At 45.8% G+C, this 16,582-nt stretch overlaps 1 protein-coding gene across 3 annotated transcripts in view; it reads left to right on the top strand.

The window, feature by feature from the left end:
• Positions 1 to 8,832: 8,832 nt before the first annotated feature.
• The window catches only part of LOC136625959 (myb-like protein X), a 30,640-nt gene continuing 22,890 nt past the window's right edge, over positions 8,833 to 16,582 (top strand). The window contains exons 1-2 of one of the 3 annotated variants that reach the window (XM_066600593.1): positions 9,855 to 10,007; positions 10,786 to 10,941. In XM_066600593.1, coding sequence (XP_066456690.1) covers positions 9,994 to 10,007; positions 10,786 to 10,941 — 170 coding nt within the window. In that variant the 5' untranslated portion in view covers positions 9,855 to 9,993. Of the gene's footprint in view, positions 10,008 to 10,785; positions 10,942 to 16,582 lie in introns of all 3 variants that reach the window. The other 2 variants (XM_066600592.1, XM_066600594.1) reach the window with 2 other exon arrangements.

The following is a 16,582-nucleotide window of genomic DNA, read 5'->3' as shown; positions in this document are numbered from 1 at the left end:
GATAACCACGGCCGTATAAGGTGACAAAACACAACCACTCATTTCAATAGGACTTCAGTGGTTTGGTTTTCACTGCAGGGATTTCTTGGGCGTGAATAGATAGGAACTGCCCTATCTTCCCGCACGTTCAGGCGCAACTGCACTCTGTGCCGCTGAGCATGGTTGTACATACTGCAATTCGACCTAAAGGTCAAATGTTTATAGATGACAAATGAAGTAAAAGACAGAAATTATATAAAAATATCAGGCTTGAGCTGGATGCACCCTTAGGCCTCGTTCAGACAGGCGCTGTTTTCTCTCTGCTAGCAGCGCACAGAACGCCCTTCTAATAGGAACCAATATGTTCGTGTAGAAGTGTTCACTGCATTCAAAGTCCCATAACTTTTTTATTTTTCCAAGGACGGAACTCTTTGAGGGCTTGTTTTTTGCGAGACGAGCTGTAGTTTTTATTTGTACCAATCTGGGTTACATATGTTTTTTTTTATTTCGCTTTTTGGGAGGTAAAACGAACAAAATAAGCATTTTGCCTCCATTTTTTGCTGTGCCGGATTAATAATGTGTCTAAATTATAGTACAAGTAATTACAGACATGATGATACTAAATATGTGGGGGTTTTCTTATATTTTATTTATACAAATGGGGAAAAATGAGCAAAAAGGTTTTTTTGTGTACATTTTTTAACGTTTTAATTACACAATTTGTTTTTTTTACACTCTTTATATCCCTGAAAGGGACCTGAATCATATAATCTATTATCGGTATGATAAAGCATTGCAGAACTTATGTAATAGCGATCATAGGCAATGGCAAGCCGGGACGTCTGTATCTTGCAACCCGTTGCCATGGCAACCTGTGGTCCATCCGCAATTACGAGGGTCCGATAATGTCACAGATTGCGGCATGTAAGGGGTTAACAGCGGCAGTCGCCATCCTCATGTACCCCCTCTGTTGTCTGGCCAGCTGATCCCGCGCCATCCACATGACGTAAGGTTACATTATGTCTCATTAAGCACCACACAGCCATGATGGTCTTAAGGGGCTAAGAGGCAGGTCGGATGCACGCATACATATTTTGGGCAGCATTGACAGCTGGGATGTGAGCAGAGAGAAAGCACCATCTGCCACAGATAACATGGAGACCACGGCGCCAGCCATGACAGACGGCGGGACGAAGCGAGAAACATTGTTGGCCATGACAGCTATAACAAAAATCCTGCTACAAGATATCCTACAAATATAATACCGCCACAAGATGTGTCCTCTGAGTACAATAGTAGAGAATCCAAGACGAGAAAAAGAGGGGTGGAGCTCCTTCACTTATAGGGTTAATATTCCTTATAGGAAATGAAGCGAGGTGCTACCTGTCCACTAATGCCAACCACATACATGCAGCGTAGCATGTAGACTGATAGGAAAAATAGAAAATTGTGGACTTAGTTGGCACAACAAATATATTACAATGAGCGTTTAACCCACTGTTCCTCTGAACGGGAGGCAAGCAGGAGAAATCTCTGACGCACTGCGTGCCCCACACAGTCATCTCTGAAGAAAGGGTGAATCCCCAAAATGTGCTAATATTGGCTTTTTTAATCTATTAATAAAAAAGAACCGGATATAATACTCATTGCAATATTTTCTTGTGAGAGTTGCGCCAATTAAGGGCGCCCACCCACTGGCGTTTTTTTTTCCCTGCGAAATTCGCAGCATTTTTTTTCTGCAGGGGTCTATGGGACTTGTAATGTTAAAATCGCGATCGCGCAAAATCGCAATTTACCGCGATTCGCCAGTGGGTGGGCGCCCTAAGTCCACAATTTTCTCTTTTTTCTATCAGTCCGAACACAATAGTGACCCACACTCCGCCTCCAGAAAACAAAACCGCTACACACTGTGCCCCCTGAACATAATACTCCTACGAGACGTGTCCCATGAATACTCTGTATTAGTAACACACTGTACTTGGTCACAACAGCTCCACACATTATAACCCCTAAATCTGCTCCCACATATTGTGCCCTCTGAAATAATTCTATACACTAAACCTACTGAAACATAATAAATAGTAAAATGCACTATATCCACTGAACACAGATTGAATACATTATGCTCAATGAAATGAATAATAGCTTATGTTTAGCCCCTTGAGGATCACCCCTTTTTTTATTCTGTTTTTCCTCCCCACTTTCAAAAAACCATAACTCTTTTACATAGTAAGTTAGGAACATAATATGTTAGGCTGAAAAAAGACAAATGTCCATTCAATTCAACCTGTTTCCACCCAACCCCACATGTTGATTCAGAGGAAGGCAAAAACAAACAAACAATGAGGTAAAAGCCAATTTACCCCATTTGGGTGGGGGGGGGGAATCCTTCTCAACTCCATAATGGCAATCAGAGTAATCTGTGGATCAACACTCTGCAGAGAAAAGTTCCTTCCAGACTCAAAGTCCGGCAGTCAGAAGATCCCCTCAACAAACCTTCTGGTTATTTAATGTCTATATTTTGTAATATCATAGCGCTCTAAAAAGATATCTAGTCCCCTCTGAAACTACTCTATGGATTTTGCCATCATCACGTCCTCAGGCAGAGAGTTCTATAGTCTCACTGCTCTTACAGTAAGGAACCCTTTTCAGTGTTGGTGATGAAACCTGCTTTCTTCTAGACATAGAAGATGCCTTCTTGTTACAGTTGCAGTCCTGGGTATAAACAGAACATGCTGCGATTTGTTTTCCACGTGTGATTTCAGGGGGCCTTAGGTTTGCAAATAATTTGTTGTGATCAGACTGGCAACTTTGAAATGCATCTGAGGCCACAAGTTGCAATTTTCCCTATGACAAACTGTAGTTTGTAAATTTGCTTTGCTGCTATATACACTGACAGCAGCAGAAATATACCTTCTCCCAATGTATAGACCATGTGTTATATAGGCATGTAAATGTGATGCATCTTCTTTCTATGGCCCCTCCAATAGAACCCTGTTGAAGTTCTCTGCCAGTATACAAGCATTCACACCCAGCAGCAATATATCCTCTGTGGAATTTCTGGCCCTAACAACAGACCATAGTTTATATAGGCATTAGAGATGAGCGAACGTACTCGGTAAGGGCGATTTCGCAATCGAGCACCGCGATTTTCGAGTACTTCACTACTCGGGTGAAAAGTACTCGGGTGCGCTGTGGGTGAGCGGGGGGTTTCAGCGGGGAGTGGGGGGGAGAGGGAGAGAGAGAGGGCTCCCCCCTGTTCCCTGCTGCTACCCCCCACTCCCCTCTGCAACCCCCCGCCCCACAGCGCACCCGAGTAGTGAAGTACTCGAAAATCGCGATGCTCGATTGCGAAATCGCCCTTACCGAGTACGTTCACTTATCTCTATTAAATATGCATTGCAAGTTTGTGCTTTGCGATTTTTCTGCAATGTGTTTTTAATATTAGAAAGTCCCATTGACAATTGCGTTAAACAAAAAAACACAGCAATATCGCAGCGTTAAAAAAAACGCAAGTGGGTAAGAGCCCTAAATGTGATGCAGCTTTTTTTTCTCCTTCCTACAATAAAAACCCAGTATACAAGCTTTCACATAAGCAGCAATATATCCTTTGTAGAATATCTGTCCCTATTAATAGACCACATGATATATAGGCATATACTGTAAACATAATGCAGCTTCTTTCTCTGTTCCCTCCAATATAACCCCGGTATGCAAGCTTTCACATCAGCAGCAATATATCCTATGTAGAATATGTGGCCATGTGTTGTATGAGATATTATCTTGCTTCAGCTTCTCCATCCTGTGCTCAACTGTAAAATATCTACTGGTTACACTGTCCCTATGTTATATACGTCTAGGTAAATGAAACTGCTGCCCATAAGCAAGACGGAGGACACTTTTTTTGACATCAGCAAGGTGCCCAGGCTGCTGATTGGATGCACACTGACCTCTGCTGCAGGCATTATGGGAAATTTGATTTTCCCGTGATTTTCACTGAAAATAATTTGGACTTACCCAATTTGATTTTGTAAAAATTGGGATGAAGTTATTGCCTGGCCGATCAAGATGAGCAACACTACCACTTAGTGGCCACTGGAGTCTTGCTTATCTGTTTCTTTTAGACAGCAAAAGCATTCGAACTGGTTGCCTGCTGTTGTAGCCCATCCATGCTAAGGACCAATGACTTGTGTGTAAGGACATGCTAGCTGGAGCACCAGCATTATGTGCTGCTTCAATTTGCTTGATTGTGCACCATCTGTTTGTCAGAATGATTCATTGCATCCAATCTAAATTAGCCTGCATGGCACATGACAAAATAGGACCCTGATGGTGGTATAAGTAAAGGGGTGGTCAAAATTATATTTTTTTAGTAAAAGTCTGTTCTCCGTACAGTAATATAATAAATCAGTATACACTCAGCTCTCCCACTCCCGCTGTATACTATGTGGTGCTTGGTCCTCCGCTACTCTGTTTACTTATAAGCTGCAGTCCCATGCAGATTTCACAGACACTAAGGCCAATAACAGAATTCAGCTACCCCTTAAGTGAAATGTCCAATATTGTGCTTGTTGTACCAAAACCATCAGTTCACATATTAAGAAATTTCCAGAGGGTACAAGCCCCACTTCAAATCCTTGGAAGCAAAAATTTATTTTGGCCTTCGTGGAACATAGTGGCTATTTGCTATTATATCCCATGTGGTTCCTTTTCAAATCAGCATCCCTTTGCAGTATTTGCAAGAACTGGTTAAGGCCTCATGTCCACTTGCACACACGGATTCCACAGCTAAATCCTGCAGCGGAATTCGTGCGTGCCCACTGTCATGGACATAAAAAGTTAGTTTCTTACCTCTCTGGATCAAGCACGGGTCTCCTCTGTGCTGGCCAGATCTTCTTTCTTCCGCATGCTTTTAGCTACTTTGCGGGCGCCCATGTCTCCCTATGGGTGGCTTGATTTGCGGATTTCCCGCGTGGGTTCCGCAAATCAAATCCGTCCGTGGACATTGGGCCTAAAGCTGACACAGATATTGCGTCACTGTGTATTCTATTGTGCAAAATCTCTGACGACCTCAAATACTCATTGGAAGGTTTCCGTACCTTTCGAAACAAGTGAAAATGTCTGTCAGTTGTCTTTGCTCCTTGCTAGCCCCTTTCAATGTAATTTTACAGATAACCAAATTGTATAAATCTCTTTCAGCATTGCTATCTGTTCTTGAAAATTAAAGGGATTCTGTCATTAGAAAAGAAAAATTCTATACTCACCTATTCGCCGATCTTCTCCTGTCTCCTCCAGTCACTCTGGGTCACCTCACCTCCTGCCAGCCAATTCGTCTTCTTCCGGTGACGAAGTATCCATTCTCTGCAGTCTCCTTCCTGCAGGGCAATGTACACTGCATCACTAGTAATCTAGCGTTCATAGCCTTGCAGGGAGTGCCGAGCTACTGCAGAGACTGCGCATGCGCGCTGTCTCTCTGCAATAGTATATGAACTCTTGCGGTGAGACAGCGTGCATGCGCAGTCTCGGCAATAGCTCGACATTCCTTCCTAGGCAATGAACATTACATCACTAGTGACATAACCTACACTGACTTGCTGGAAGAAGAATGCAGAGAAAGAACACTCCATAACAAGAAGAAGAGGGTCCAGATGGCTGGAGGTAATGTGACCCAGGGGACTGGAGAAGCTTAGTGAGGAGAAGATGTGGTAAGAAGACGGCCTGGGGAGGAATAGGTAAGTATTGATTTTTTTTCTTAATGACCCCTTTAAGTCAGATGGCTGTTTCTTTGCTGCGCATTGTTTTGTGCAAAACGCATGCACACAAAAATTCGCATGACCAAAGCAGGCGTCACGTTGAAAAAAATGCACTTGGCTGTGTTTAAAATTTGCACATAACGTGCGGTGCCCACTGACCCCTGCTATGGCTGTGACAGCTGTAGCAGGGGATTCCTTGGATGTTTTGCATTTATCCCATGCCTGAAAGTGCGCGGAATAAGTTGGCACTATACAAATAAATTATTATTGCTATTACGTGCAGCCCCTGGATGCTGTCACATCCAGGGATTTCAACCTTGTGGTCAATAGGGCTGGCGGCAGCAACGCCGACCCAATTGAGAACCTACAGTGAAGATTGCAATCCTCTGGCACAGCTGTAACAGCTGTGGCAAAGGATTTCTTCATCTCCACGAGGAGTCTCCTCATCACTGAACACTGTGAAAGCATTGTCACAGTGTCCAGTGACAAGTGTACTCCCCGTGGGGATGAAGAATTCCCCTGCCACAGCTGTCACAGCTGTGGCACAGGAGCGCGATTTTCTCCCATTGCTTTCAATGGAGCCGGCGCTTCTGCAGCCCTATTGAAAGTAATGGGCTGCCGGCAACCCCTGCAGTGATTTTTGGGGAAAGGCTTTAAATATAAGCCCTTTGCTGAAAATCATCCCTAGAATGTGTAAAAAAATTAAAAAATATATGCTCACCTCTCTGCCACAGCCAAGGCTCAGGTGAGCCCAGACGCTTGTCCTTCTGAACTACACTGAAGTGCTTTCAGTAGGCGGGGATTTAATATCCCTGCCTGCTGAAGGGGCTGCCTCTGATTGGCTCAGCACTGGGACCAATCAGAGGCAGCGCTCAGCCATTGAATGACTGTTGAGCGCTGCCTGTGATTGGCCCCTGTGCTCAGCCAATCAGAGGCAGTGCTCAGCCATTCATTGTATTCAATAAATGGCTGAGCGTTGCCTGTGATTGGCTGAGTGCAGGGACCAATTACAGGCAATGCTCAGCTGTGATTTAATGGCTGAGTGCTGCCTCTGATGGGTCACAGTGCTCAGCCAATCAGAGGCATCCCTTTCAGCAGGCTTACAGCACTTCAGAGCAGTTCAGGAGGACAAGTGTCTAGACATGCCTGAGCCCAGGCAGCGGAAAGATGAGTATATATTTTTTTACACATTCTAGGGATGATTTTTCAGGGAAGGGCTTATATTTAAAGCCCTTCCCCGAAAATCACTGCAGGGGTTGCCGGTAGCCTATTGCTTTCAATGGAGCTGCAGAAGCGCTGGCCCCATTGAAAGCAATGGGAGAACATCGCGCTCCTGTGCCACAGCTGTGACAGCTGTGGCAGGAGAATTCTTCATCCATGCAGGGAGTCGCCTTGTCTTGCACACTGTGACAATGCTGTCACAGTGTTCAGTGATGACAGGACTCCCCGCGGGGATGAACAAATCCTCTGCCACAGCTGTGCCAGAGGATTGTGATCTTCTCTGTATGTTGTCAATGGTGCCGCCGCTGCTGCAGCCAACCCCATTGATTGCAAGGTGAAACCCCTGGATGTGACAGCATCCAGGAGTTTCACATCCAAAAAATCCTGAATGCTGCAGGTAATTGAGTTTTGAAATCCGCTGCCCTATATTTACTAGTGCAAACTTTTGTGCGCAGGTAAAAAACCGACATGTGACTGCTGCTATTGAAAACCATTGGTTCAAATAGATGTGAATCGCAAAAGGAACATGCGCAGCAAAAAATGCCCCTCTGACTGAGCCCTGAAGCGGGACCTACCTGATGTGCCCTTTTCACCTTATTAGGGAAAAATAACCTCAGCACTTCAGGTATTTCCTTTCAACATGAGCACAATAGAACTTGCCTTGGAATCAGGGTAGGCTCTCTCCCTGCCAAGGTAAAAAAAAAAATTGCGTAGTTCTGGGGGGGTGGCTTCCCACAGAAGGTGATTTGACTTTATTTAGGCACATAGTCTGCCTGCACAGCTCTCTTAAATACATATGTAACTTAGATCTCAGTAGGGAGACTTTACAGTAGCTTCTGTATATTCATTTGAAAGATCTTACTGGCATTGGCCTCCCAATAAAAATACTGGCTTGGTCTGTTGGCAGGTTTACTTGGAATTAGAGATGAGCGAACGTACTCGGTAAGGGCGATTTCGCAATCGAGCACCACGATTTTTGAGTACTTCACTACTCGGGTGAAAAGTACTCGGGTGCACTGTGGGTGAGCGGGGGGTTGCAGCGGGGAGTGGGGGGGAGAGGGAGAGAGAGAGGGCTCCCCCCTGTTCCCTGCTGCTACCCCCCACTCCCCTCTGCAACCCCCCGCCCCACCGCGCACCCGAGTACTTTTCACCCAAGTAGTGAAGTACTCGAAAATCGCGGTGCTCGATTGCGAAATCGCCCTTACCGAGTACGTTCGCTCATCTCTACTTGGAATGTATTCCAAAAGTACCGCCATACATGTTATCCTTACTCGACCTGTTTTCCAGGTCATCAATTCGATCACATAATCATACAGTTTCCTTTTCCACATCTTGTATACCTGTGTGTTCTTCTGCCATTTCATCATAAGGAAAGACAATTATATTTTTTGGCCTCATCAAAATAGGTATTATGTGAAGCCACATATGTTTGGAGTTAATGTGGTGGTGAAGTAAGTGAGGTCATAATATCTGGGGACACTTGCTTATTACATATTAGATATTTCAAGTGCTTCATAGTCAGCCTGAGCAAACTAGCTTTGCAGAAGGTCCATGCCATCATAAGAGCCCGACTGATGTGTTAATTCTGGCTGCATTGTAGGAAGCAAGAGCGAGGCCATGTTATTCTCTACTTGGTGAGAGCGGGCCTCGGCCCTTTGTGTTATTGACTCCTTATGCCTCGTTCACAGCAGCTGCTGTGAAGAAGGTGTTCGGGAAGTAGTCATGTAATTGACAATTAATGAATTTTCCTGTGCAGGTATGAATTATGGAGCAGTGGCGGAGGAAGGTGGGTGCGGCAGGTTCTGGCATGCAGCAACTTGGCAGCTTGGTGCTGCAGGGAGGGGCGGCGGGTGGTAGAGCTACTACTGGAACTGCGCGCTATGGAGCTGCTGCAGGAGAACCAGCACCTATGGGCCACGCTATGTGCGCTCTACCTGGGGCCACGTGTGACTGACTGACTGGAGAGCAGTTTCCCCGCACAGCGCTTGCTGCCAGAAGCCCCTCACAGAGCCTGCACTGTCTCCCTAGCACCAGTTAATCCTCCTCCAGTGGTCCTGACATGAGGGGACACACAGACCTGCAAAGCCAGACTGCTTCCAGGAAAATTCTAAAGCCTTTGACTGTGTGGATACTAATAAATTGTTGCAAGTTCTTGGTGGTATGGGGATACCAAGTCATCTTGTATGCCTCCTGAGGAATCTGCATAATGACCAAGTAGCAACGGTAAGAACAGACCATGGAACAACAGATTGGTTTAAGATTGAGAAAGGAGTATGGTAGGGTTGTATACTCTCACCCTACCTATTCTACCTGTATGCAGAACACATCATGTGACAAGCGGGACTTGATGAGTTCAAGACTGGAGTTAAAATCGCTGGAAGAATCATTAACAATCTTAGATATGCAAATGATACATCTTTGATGGCTGAAAGCGAGGAGGAGCTGAGGAGCCTTATTACCAAGGTGAAAGAAGAAAGTGCAACAGCTGAGTTGCAGTTAAACATCAAAAAAACAGATTATAGCAACCAGATTGATTGACAACTGGCAAGTAGAGGGAGAAAATGTGGAGGCAGTGACAGACTTCATATTTCTAGGCGCAAAGACTACTGCCGACGCGGACTGCAGCCAGGAAGATGTTTACTTCTTGGGAGGAGAACAATGACCAATCTCAATAAAATAGTTAAGAGCAGAGACATCACACTGATAACGAAGGTCTGCAGAGTTAAAGCAATGGTATCCCTCATAGTAACCTATGGATGTGAGAGATGGACCATAAGGAAGGCTGAGCGAAGGAAATTTGACGCTTTCGAACTGTGGTGTTGGAGGAAAATACTGAGAGTGCCTTGGACCGCAAGAAGATCAAACCCGTTCATACTTCAGGAAATAAAGCCAGACTGCTCACTAGAGGGAATGATATTAAAGGCAAAACTGAAGTACTTTGGCCACATAATGAGAAGAGGGGATACCTTGGAGAAGATGCTGATTTGGGGGAAAGTGGAAGGTAAAAAGAAGAGGGGCCGACCAAGCGCAAGATGGATGCATGATATCCTTCAGGTGACGGGATGGACCTTGGTGGAGTTGGGGGTGGCGGCAGCCGAAAGGAAGCTCTGGCGTGGGCTGGTCCACGAGGTCACAAATAGTCGGAAGCGACTGAAAGAATAAACAACAAACTGGTATAAGCTGGACATTTCCTGTATATAGTGATACAGGGCATGCTGGTATATCGCTATACACAGCAGCTGTACATACATAATAATATACAGGAGATACCCAGGTTAGGGCACAATATTGGGTTGTGAATTACGGCCCAACATCGCGCTCCCCACGAAGTGAAAGCCCCGTGGATACGAGGAGTTTTTATGTGAAAAAGTGATGAAGGAAATCCCCGCCGCAGCAGAGGATTGAGAGGTTAGCTGCAAGTCAGCAAGGAAATGGTAAACATCATACAAATAGCACATTTTTTACTTGCGTTTTTTTGGGTCAGTGTCCATTTTTTGGCTTTTTTTTAGATGTTTTTGCTTAGACTTCTCCATAAATAATGGCAGATAAAAATGCATGCTAAATATAAGTAAACAAATAATCACCACCCAAAAAACACTTGTGAAAAATTCTTATGTCGGTTGGCATTTATTTTAAATCCATTTTTTTTGGGAGGGGGGAAAATTACCCAAAAATTCATGGTTCAGGGAAGCCTTTAAGGGAATGTATCAATCTGTATTCTTTTCAGCAAGGAAAACCAGATAGTGAAACATATTCCATGTATCTCTTTTTTTTTTCTATTTTTTTTTCTCATAGATTTTTTTTTTATTCTATTGTCTGTACACGACTACAGGGCAGCCATCTTGTCTTTACTGCAGTTCACAGCATTTAGAGAGATGCTTTACTGCAGAACTCATGGGCCTTTCACACAGTGGACAGAAGCTGACCTAATAATTTCTTCGGGAGACTATTCCAGCAGCACTGTGACCTGTGCAGGAAGGGGGAGGAGGTGAGCTGTGACTATCACTTTAGCCTTAATCTTCTTGTTAACGTTATGTGTTTCAGTAGCATCGTGTGAGAGGAGTTTTTCAAAACTACCATTTATCAAGAGCGATCTTAGGTCCACGATGAGTCAGGCTCTGCTCTCTGGCTTAGCCATCCTGTCAATTGAAAGCAAAAGTAGTGAAAGGAATTGATTTTGATGAGGCGATTTCAAAATTTTCAGAGAACAAAGTTAGGAGACAAAGGTTAAGTGTTTATGCCCACAATGTTAAGTAAATAAACCAGAAAACTACACTTGCAACTGTAAGTATCCTGTCTTACCTTCTTTTAATAATTTCAAAATTGGGGTGGGGGGGATGACAAAAAACATTTCCACACCAGGTACCACCTGACCTTGCTATGCCACTGGTATGGAGAGCTATGAAGCGCCCTGAAAGATGAGGAGCTCAACCTACACACATAGCCAGCATTCTATTCCATTCTGTTATGGTAGATACAGTGGCGGTCCTATGAGTGACTGACAACAATCTCTGAATGACTATACATACTGAGTTAATGAAATTCAAAAACGAGAAATTGCTTGCTTTTCCAATTCCTACTTTATTAATAAATGTGCATTTTCACAGGTTATGGAGAACGCGTTTCGGGTGAACAAGGTTTTTTTCAAACCGAAACGCGTTCTCCATAACCTGTGAAAAAGCACATTTATTAATAAACTAGGAATTGGAAAAGTAAGCAATTTCCCTTTTTTGAATTTCCTTGATGCTAAGAAGCCAGAGAACCGGTGGCTAATCAAGTCTTTTGCGGAGTACACCTACTGAGAGGAACAGGGAGCAGAAAGAAAACCAGCAAAGGTGGGATACAATGACTTTTTCTTAAGCATACTTAGTTAATTGTCAATCATCGATTGGACCACTGAGTTCAGAATAAGCAGGGATATAAATGAATAAAATACAAGTTAGATGGAATCTATTTCTATAAAACTATATAACAATCTGCTCGGCTCCTCCTGCTCTATAACATGATGCCTGCACTTTGGACAGCATGTTTGAGTTGACAGAGTCCCCTTAAGCCTGCTTAAAACTGCTAAAACCTACTGTAGCGATAAGGTTTTTTTTTCCTGTATATTTGTGTAGGTGTTTTTGGTTGTTATTTTAGATTTGACCTGGACTGATTCCTAATCACTGATCTGTATCTGTCTGTCATGTTGCATGAATTCTGACAGCACTGACCTTAGATCTGTACTACCGTACTTCTGTTTGTCAGTTCTGCAACCTCGCTTGGGAAATCTCATCTGCAAACCGTCATGCATTGTTATTAGAGACTACACCAGGGACACGACCTGGAGATTCCCTCTACAAGTCTATACCCCCAAGAGGGACATTTTAGGCCCCCTGTCCCCGGCAGTTTATTCGCTGGCCGTAAACCGGCGGCGGCTCTCGCGGCGGAGCTTCGCCGCGGGATAGCGCATCGCCCGTGGACAGCCAGCCTTAAGGTGTTAAATCTCTCAAGGGACTAGGGTCTGGGTACAGGAAGTCCCTGAACTGCCAGCAACCCCTGTCCCTACCTACTTGCCCCCCTGGGCTAAATCCCAGGGTGACAACTGGGCAACAGTCCCTAGGCTCACTAGGGAAGCGGGGCAGGGAGTCAGACAACAAACACAGAGGCAGGTCAGACAGTCCGGGTTGGCAACAGGGAAGAACCCAATACCAAGTGTCAGGCGAATGACAAAGTCGGGTCCAGAAAGCAGAGAGTCAAAACGGGAGTCAATACAAGAAAACGCAGGTGTAGCTGGAAGACCAAACATACACTGGCAATAATGCTTGAAACTGAGCCGCTTAAATGCTGTCAGAACTCCCTCCCCAGCAGCTGATTGGGGAAGAGTCTGACAGCAACAAGATCCAATCGGGGAAGCTGGAAGCACCAGCCTCCGGAACCTGCTAACAACACACAGAGACAGAGCGAGCGTGCCCGGCTGCCATAGCAACGAGGACGCAGTGCGGGACGGCACCTGCCACGTCCATAGCAACTCGGAGGCGTCCATAAACACCGCGGCCAGGGGAGATTACCAGCAGTTTCTCCTGGAAACCTTGAAGGTTCTTACGAACCTGGGCCCAGACTGTGCACAGTTCATCAGTAATAGTATCAGCATACAGGGTGTCAGAAACCGAAGGAGCAGAAAATGTAAACGGGGGATGAAAACCATAATCACATAAAAACGGTGAGGCAGAGTAGACGAGAATTTCTTGGAAAAGACAGCACAAGGTCTAAGGTTTGTGAGTGTGGAGGGTCCTTGAGACAGTACCGCTCCAACTCCAAACTCGGAGGCGTCTACCTCCACCACAAATAGACAGGACAGGTCAGGCTGGATGAGGACAGGAGCAGAAGAGAAGGCGGCCTTCAGGGTAGAAAAAGACGCAAGAGCATCAGGAGACCAGTTACTTACATCCGCTCCCTTTCTGGTGAGACCCGTTAAAGGCTTCGCAACCACGGAGTTCTTAATAAACTTGCGATAATAGTTAGAGAACCCAAGAAAGCACTGTAGAGCTTTTAACCCCTTAACGACCAGCCCATAGTGTTTTTACGTCCTCCCGAAGTGGGCTTTATTCTTTGAGGACGTAAAAACATGCTTCCTGCAGAGAATAATGCCCCTCGGGCTGTGGACGTGACAGCTCCATGCTGTTGGTGTCCGCAGGTAGCTGACAGCATGGAGCTGTCATCCCGGGCTGTTCAGAGCCCCCCCCCCCCGGCATTGCGATCGGCGCTATGCAATGGATAGCGCCGATCGCAAAAAAGTAAATAAAAGTGCAATAAAAGTTAAAGATTCAGCTGCTCTGATGGATCGGATCCATCGGAGCAGCTGAAATTACTCACTGATGTCCGCCGCACGACTCCCAGCTGTCCCGATGCTCCGGGCGCCGTAGCCGTCCTTCTGCGCATGCGCGCCAGGCGGCATTACGTCAGCCGCATGCGCAGAAGGCCCGGCGGCGCGGGAGACTTAAAATCTCCTGGCTGCCGGCTCCTGTAGGTAGCCGGGAGGCAGGAGATGTCAGCGGGGACTGCGGTGAGCGGTCCCCGGTACCGCGATCGCCGTTATACAACGGATAACGACGATCGCGGAAAAGTGAAAAAAAGTGTAAAAAAAGAAAAGTTTCACCTCCCCTCATGGATCGGATCCATGAGGGGAGGTGAAAATACTCACCTCAGGTCCGCCGATGTCCTCCGGCCGGTGTCGGGACCCCCCGCTGGCTTCTGCGATGTGCCGATGCGGCGCGCATGCGCAGAAGCCGGCGAGCCCGGCAAATTCAAAATCTCCCTGCACCCAGCTGTCACAGATAGCCGAGTGCAGGGAGATATGACTGGAGACCGCTTTATGTGGTTTCCAGTCATATGATTACCGTTATCCATCAGATAACGGTGATCATATAAAGTTAAAAAGTAAAAAAAAAAAAAAAAAGTTAAAAGTAAAAAAAAGTTTAAAAAGTTAAAGTTTCATCTCCCCTTATGGATCGTATCCGTAAGGGGGGATGAAATTACGTACCCAAGGTCCCGGATTTGTTCCCTGGTGGGATGTTGATCCGCGGATCTTACCCCAGCTTCGGCGCATGCGCCCGTCAGCATGATGGCGGACGCATGCGCAAAAGTGAAAGATTGTCCAAGAAATATAAAATCTCCCTGCTGCTGGCTACAAAAGGTAGCCAAGAGCCTGGAGATGTCACGGGGAGCCGCGGTATGCGGTTACTGGTCACGTGATCGCCGTTATCCAATGCATAATGGCGATCACGTAAAAGTTCTTTAAAAAGTGGCAGTTTCATTTCCCCTCACCGATGCGATCGGTTGGGGGAGATGAAACATCTTCTCGGAGGCTTCCGCATTTGAATCCAGATGCGATTATCCTCCATGGACCCTTCCGGCTGCTGCGCATGCGCCCGCCGGCAAAATGCCGGACACATTCGCAGGAGCCGGGAAGCCCAGGAAATTTTAAATCTCCCTGCTCCCAGCGACCAACGGTTGCTGAGTGCTTGGAGCAGTGACCGGTGGCCTCGCTGAGCGGTCCCCGGTCACATGATAAAGTAGCGAACTAACATTAGGCCGGTCACACATGACCGGAGAGGAATTACAGGTTCTGCATGCGCTTGATCAGCGGTAATCCACGGATCAATCGCATGCATTGGATTACACAATTCCCCCCAATTAGCGGGTCAGAATTACGTAATCCACTCGCAGAAACAGAACACAGCATGCTATATTTTACCACGAATATCTGCGACCTAGAGCCCTTTGTGCTCTATGACCGCGGATATACTCGCACCCCATATGCAAACACATTGTGTACGGGCTGCGGGTACCCGAGTCATCTCTAAGCGACGGCGCGGGAAATGCAAACAAAAAAACGCCTGTGTGAGTAGGCAGTTATGCGCAGTACATTACGCAACCGTACGCAGGGTCACAGCCGGGCTCACAGCTGGAATCCGCTGCAGGCCTCGGCAAGCGGATTTCGCCTACGGCTATGTGAGCACGGCGTTATTCAGACCGCTACCAGTAATCCGTAATTTACAAGAAGCCCCGGGAACGCTCGCCTTCCTGCAGTTCCAGGAGCAGCTTGTTGAGCGCCTTCTCTGTGAGACCGCTGCACCGCAGCAAGATTACAAAGCCTCACAGCGCCACTTTCTACACCCCATCCCCGCCGCTGAGGTTACGAAATACCCCCCAAAATACATGAGAAGAGGGGGGGGATACCCGGTTTTCTTGCCCCATGTGCCCAGCCCAACCAGCCTCCGTAATTACCCCTGTCTTCGGACATAAAACGCAGTTTATATTATTACCTTTATCTAATATTTAGGGAATGCCAAAAAATGGGGATGGTGGGGGGGGGGGGATTATTTTTAGGAAGTCAAATTTTTTTCCGTATAAGTGGGCAATGGGGCCTGGAATTTATTCAGTTCTGCCCTGAAATCCAGCGGGCATTCCCTCCATTATGGGCCTAGCCATGTGTCCTGTACGTAGATTAGGACCACAATGGGTATGTTTCTGAACAGGGGACAAACAGGGGTATCCATTTTGGGGTGAAAGCCTTCATTCCTATGTACACTGTACAAAAAAAACAGTTTTTAAATTGACAAAATTGCCAAACAAATGAAAATCGTAATTTTTTCCTTATGCTTTGCTTAGATTCATTCAAATACTCTGGGGTCAAAATATGCAGTACACCCCTAGATGAATTTGTTAAGGGGTCTAGTTTTTAAAATGTGGTCATTTGTGGGGGTTCTCTATCGTTTTGGACGCTCAATGGCTCTACATGTGGGCAATGGGGACTGGAATTTATTCCGTTGTACCCTGAAATCCAACGGGTGCTCCTTCCATTATAGGCCTAGCTATGTTTCCTTTAAGTAGATTAGGGCCACAATGGGTATGTTTCTGAACACGGGACAAATGGGGGTATCCATTTTGGGGCGAAAGTCTTCATTCCTATGTACACTTTCCAAAAAAACCAGTTTTTAAATTGACACAATTGCCAAAAAAATGAAAATCGTAATTTTTTCCTTCTGCTTGGCTTAGATTCATTCAAAAACTGTGAAGTCAAAAAAGTCATCATACCCCTAGATAAATTCGTTAAGGGGTCTACTTTTCAAAATGGGGTCACTTGT

The sequence above is a fragment of the Eleutherodactylus coqui genome, chromosome 4, assembly GCF_035609145.1.
Source record: "Eleutherodactylus coqui strain aEleCoq1 chromosome 4, aEleCoq1.hap1, whole genome shotgun sequence".
In the NCBI taxonomy this organism is placed as follows: domain Eukaryota; kingdom Metazoa; phylum Chordata; class Amphibia; order Anura; family Eleutherodactylidae; genus Eleutherodactylus; species Eleutherodactylus coqui.
The sequence above is the reverse complement of the archived record's forward strand: the minus strand, read 5'-3'. Positions and strand labels throughout refer to the sequence as shown.